This window comes from Triticum dicoccoides, chromosome 5B (genome assembly GCF_002162155.2).
Source record: "Triticum dicoccoides isolate Atlit2015 ecotype Zavitan chromosome 5B, WEW_v2.0, whole genome shotgun sequence".
Lineage (NCBI taxonomy): Eukaryota > Viridiplantae > Streptophyta > Magnoliopsida > Poales > Poaceae > Triticum > Triticum dicoccoides.
In genome coordinates, this window is record NC_041389.1 from 355,109,835 (window position 1) to 355,115,414 (window position 5,580).

A 5,580-nucleotide genomic window follows, 5' to 3' on the forward strand; every position below is an offset into this window, starting at 1 on the left:
AACGCTCACTGTTCATCCAGAGAGGCAGCATCGATCGGCTTCAGTTAGCAGCAGTAGTGAAGGAATCGATCGCTCGGGTTCAGTAACGCGTAGCCTGCAGTGCAATCGCTCGGGTTCAGTTAGAGCCCAACGCATCGCTCGGGTTCAGTTAAAGCCAACGCCTTGCACACACGCGCGTACGTGTACGAGAGAAACGCGCATCGTTCGGCCCCTGACCACCCACCGTAACCGGGAACTCCCCGAAATTTTCCTCGCCCTTGCTTCTACCACGGTTTTTTCCGTCATGGACGGCCCAAAGAATGTCATGCAGCTGCGTCTCCGGCCCGCCCAGGACGAAAAGCCCATTTTCTGTCATGATTTTTTGTCATAGAAGTAGGAGCCCACCACATCTATGATGACCGGGTTTGTCACAATTATCGTCATAGAAGTGTCATATGTATGACAGAAAAAAATTTCGTTCGGCCCAAAATGTCACAGATGTGTACTTTTTTTGTAGTGTATGTAAACACCTCGGTGTACAAACTCTGTCAGTAATACTTCATTGCTATTGTTGATGACATTCCGATAGCCACCGATGGACGAGAACTTTGCCTATTGGTCCGCCTCATTCAACGAGCAGGAAAATGGTTCTCTTCGCCCCTCACACTTGGTACCGACGTTGTTGCCGACATAACTGACAAGATATTCTCTGACCTGTCTTGCTATCATGGCCATGCAAAAGTTAGCGCCATCTTGTCTTTTTAACCCACATAGTGGGCCCATAACCCACAGTTCCACAAGATCGAAACTTGACTCTCCTGTACAACCTTGATTTTGAGGTATTCATTGCACTTGGCTTCGTATGTAATTCACGAGCTAACTTCCTCACCATGTTTCATTCCAGTAGCAAAGGCAACATTATTCTTCATTGGTCTGAACCCCCTTCATCACCTGTTTTAGGCATCAGCTGGATGCTTACCTAGTTGAAACTTGTTGAACCCCTTATGGCACTCTCGATACATTTCCTAGTGCTTCTAAAATCTCCTTCCTTGAGATAACTACCGGATGCCGATCCTTTCAGACATCCGTCCTTATAGCTTCCCCTTTATTCCACCCCTTAAATCTTGGGACGAGATTTCTTGTAGTGGAGGAGAATTGTAACACCCAGATAATTAAGCAACAGTAATCCCCTTCTAATGGTGTCATGTCACCATGATTACTATTCTTAAACTCGCGTTGGTTCGAAACCGGTTCAAATTCAAATCTAAAATAAAGTAGAAAATAAAAGTTTTCAGATGTCAAAACTAAAATGTTCACAATATTATATAAATTCACCTGATCATTGTCATGTTGGAAACAACCTCTTTTAGATTCCCACAGTGCGCCTGGAAATTTTATTTAGTGGACCAACAGCCAATTATTTGAGCTTTTCATTTTCTAAAAATAGTTGAACACTCCCAAATGCTTTGAAACTTTTTGTACCAATCCATGTTATTGCCTTGTTATTTTGTGCCAAGTTTTGTATTAAACAAAACACTTTTAGTGGCTCAAAGAAAATAAACAAAAGATAAAAACTAAATACAAAAAAAGGAAAAGAAACACCCTCCCCCATGCTGGACCAATCGGCCCAGCTAGCCAACTGGCCGGTCCAGTCGGCCAGCCCACCCCGACCGGCCCACCTTGCTCCCACCTTAACCCCCCAATCCCCAACGGAACCCTAGCCCGATCCCCACTCCCCCACACTTCCCTCGCCCCCCTCTGCTCCCTCATCAATCTAGATCAGGGCAAACGCCCCGACCTCGCTGTCGGACGCTGCTCGACGGAACCGCCTCGATGTCGGCGCCCAGTGCCGCCTCGGGTCGCCTTCCCCCTTGCTGGACGCCTCGTCCTCCTCCCCGGACCCCTTCCATTCGTCTGGGTCGGGGAGGGGCTCAATCCAGTGCCTCCCTGCACCTCCCGTCGTCGCCGTGCTTCACCACCACGCCGATGCCGCTCCACTGCCTCTCCATCGACGGTCGTCGTCGAACTTCGCCGCCCTGATCCCCTGCAACGGGGGTGAGTAGCTCCCCTTGTCCTCCCTGGCCCATATCGCCCTCTGCCGCCTCTGCCTCGCCTCGCCTCGCCGTACGCCGCGCTGATGCGCCGGCCAATCCCCGCAACCTCCTTGCGTTGTCCTCTTGCACCCGTCGGAGGCCGCCCGTGCCCATGCGCCTCCTTCTCCCGCGCTAACTCCTTGCGCCAGTGGTCGCGCCCTCGGCCGCCTCTTGCTGCTTCGCTCCCGCCGCTCGCCTTGCTGCCCCATGCGCGCCCCTGTCGCCCTACCCCCGTCGCGGCCTCATCCCGCAGCTCCCCACCCCACTCTGGCCGTCGCCTTCCCGGCCTGGCCACGCCCCTCCCCGACCGGCGTCGTGGCCTCGCCGGCGCCCCTGATGCCCCGTGCACTGGCACGGGTGCTGGCCCGTTAACCCGCTCGCCCGTCGCCCGCTTAGCCCCGGGGCCACTGCCAATGGGGCCCCACACCCCTGTTTACTTAAAAATATGCAAAAATATATATGTTAATAAAAATAATCAATTAATTAGTTAAACGGTTAATTAACTTAATTAATTATTCTTAATTAACCTATTGAAGTAGATTAGTTAGTTTAAAAACAGTAGTTAGTTAGATGAGTGAATGACAGGCCCCCCGTTGACCAGTCAAATATTGACTGGTCAACTGGAACCCCTTGGCCCACCAGCCACTGGATACACTTATGTGTACCCTGTGCTGGGTGCGTCTAGCAATTTAGCTTTTTTCGAATTAAAATAGTTCTAGAATAATGTTTAAATCTTTGAAAAATCATAGAAATTATTCCATAGCTTGGATGGATAAGTTTTATACATGAAAGTTGCTCAGAACGACGAGAAGAATCCGAATACGCGGTCCGTTCATATGTCACATGCCCCTATCATAGCGAACATGGAACTTTCCTGCTCTGTTTCGTCTGTCTGAAAATGCCAAACTTCGGGAAAGCATTCTCGGATGTTTTCCCCTTTGCCGGTATCGCGTAGTACCGCGTTAGAACGCATCTAGCTCTGCTTGTTATCCTGTTATGCTCTTGCTTGCTATGTATTTACTGTTTCTTCCCCCTCTTCTCTTCGGTAGACCCCGAGACTGATGTTGCCGCTGTGATCGACTACGTCGACGACGACCCTTCTTCCCTTTCATCGGAGCTTCCAGGCAAGCCCCCCCTTTGATCACCCCGATATCGTCCATTCCATTCTCTCATGCTTGCATTAGATTTTGCTACTGTAATTGATTGCTCCTATTCTGATGCATAACCTGCTTTTGTAACCTGCTTATTGTTACTTAACTGCTTATCCTAAACTGCTTAGTATAGGTTGGTTAGTGATCCATCAGTGACCCCCACTTAGTCCTTGTTACCCCTGCTTCATCTTCGACGACTCGATCAATGTGATCGATGACCAGAGCCCGACACCTCACATCATATCACGCCCGTTTTGATGCCCGACTCTGTAGAGTTACCATCGAGTGCCGAGGGTGGAACCTCATACATCACTCCTGATGAGATCTCTGTAGTGTAGCTATTCAGTCGTGGTCATCGAGGGTGGTTCCTCCTTTACCATTCCTGATACGGCTCAGTCGTGCAACACCTCAAGTGTGAACCACGAGGGTGGTTCCTCTTACGTTCACCTTCATGATTACATCGAGTGGAATCCACCGGGGGTGATTCCTCGGGTTTCCCCCTTGATGTTTGGACACACGGTTACCTTGACTTTACTTGAGACCATTGTTGAAGTCGGGTCGACCCTGAGGGGTACCCGCGAGTTGATGTGAAAGTCCACGAGACGGGACGACAAGGTCACATTATCGTGAGTCTCTGCTCGTCTCCGCGAGCCCCCAATGCACTAACAGGTTTGGGTATTTGTTCTGAGTGGCCGCTGGCCTTTACACACTAACCACCACGCGAGATTAGTTATGGGCCTCGACATCGCAGTATCAGCCGAAGCTTTGCCAGACGTGCAGTTCAGCAGTGCGGCACTGTCGGATCGTGCTGGCCATCCAAGGCTATGCTGGTATTCACCCTGCGCGCAACGACTTGGAGTGTTACGGGTGATGGGCCCAAGACCCTGGAGCGCTTAGGATGTAGACCGGCAAGGACCTCTCCGCTGAGCCTAGGTAGGGCTGCGACGTGTTGATCTTCCGAGGCCAGGCATTGACCCCAGAAAGGTGTGTCCGGCCAGAGTGATCGAGCGTGTTGGGTAACGTGGTGCACCCCTGCAGGGAAGATATATATTCGAATACCGTGTCCACGGTAATGCATGTTGAGACTTGTATCCGGATCTTATATAACTAGAAATGGATACTTGAGATATGTGATGGATATGTGGCTCCGAGATTGCTTTCTCGTAGGGAGTCGAGGAGGGGTATCTGGGCATTAATGTTACAACATGTTTGATAATTATAAACTGCTATTCTTTACTCTTCCACATGCTGCAAGATGCTTGGAGCTTCTTGAAGATGCTAGTCTTTGATAGGCTAGGCCTTCCCCTCAATTCTGGCAATCTGCAGTTCAGTCCACAGATACAACCCTTCCATTTGATACCAATGCATACTTAGTATAGGTTTGATGCTTGCGAGTACTTTGGATGAGTACTCATGGTTGCTTTGCTACCCCCTTTCCCCCCTTCTTTCTTCTTTCCGGTTGATGCAACCAGATGGTGGATCCCTGGAGCCAGATGCCACTGCCGACGGATACTGCTACTTGGAGACCACCGATGACCAGGAGTAGTTAGGAGGTCCCAGGCAGGAGGCCTTGCCTCTTCGATCGTTGCTTCTTTTGTGCTTGCCTTCTTAAGGCATTCTTGTCTAACTTATGTCTGTTCTCAGATATTGTTGCTTCCACTGACTCTTGTGTATCGAGCTTGTATTCGAGCCCTCAAGGCCCCTGGCTTGTAATATAAAGCTTGTATTATTTTAATTTGTGTCTAGAGTTATGTCGTGATATCTTTCCGTGAGTCCCTCATCTTGATCGTACACATTTGCGTGTATGATTAGTGTAAGATTGAATCGGGGGCGTCACACACGATCTTGATGTATTGCGAGCTTTGCTATTATAGTTGGATCTTATGACGTTTCTCCCCCACTACTCTCTTGTAATGGATTGAGTTTTCCCTTTGAAGTTATCTTATCGGATTGAGTCTTTAAGGATTTGAGAACACTTGATGTATGTCTTGCATGTGCTTATCTGTGGTGACAATGGGATATCACGTGATCTACTTGATGTATGTTTTGGTGATCAACTTGCAGGTTCAGTGGCCTAGTGAACTTATGCATAAGGGTTGGCACAAGTTTTCATCTTGACTCTCTGGTAGAAACTTTGGGGCACTCTTTGAAGTACTTTGTGTTGGTTGAATAGATGAATCTGAGATTGTGTGATGCATATCGTATAATCATGCCCACGGATACTTGAGGTGGCATTGGAGTATCTAGGTGACATTAGGGTTTTGGTTGATTTGTGTCTTAAGGTGTTATTCTAGTACGAACTCTATGGTAGATCGAACGGAAAGAATAGCTTCATGTTATTTTACTACGGATGAGGG

General features: G+C 48.9%; 1 protein-coding gene across 1 annotated transcript in view; it reads left to right on the plus strand.

Annotated features, from left to right (window-relative positions):
* The window catches only part of LOC119309516, a 93,894-nt gene extending 89,019 nt beyond the window's left edge, over positions 1 to 4,875 (plus strand). Inside the window, exons 3-5 of the mRNA XM_037585505.1 lie at positions 1,758 to 2,034; positions 3,122 to 3,196; positions 4,696 to 4,875. Coding sequence (XP_037441402.1) covers positions 1,758 to 2,034; positions 3,122 to 3,196; positions 4,696 to 4,769 — 426 coding nt within the window. The 3' untranslated portion in view covers positions 4,770 to 4,875. The remainder of the gene's footprint in view (positions 1 to 1,757; positions 2,035 to 3,121; positions 3,197 to 4,695) is intronic.
* The last annotated feature ends 705 nt before the right edge of the window (positions 4,876 to 5,580 follow it).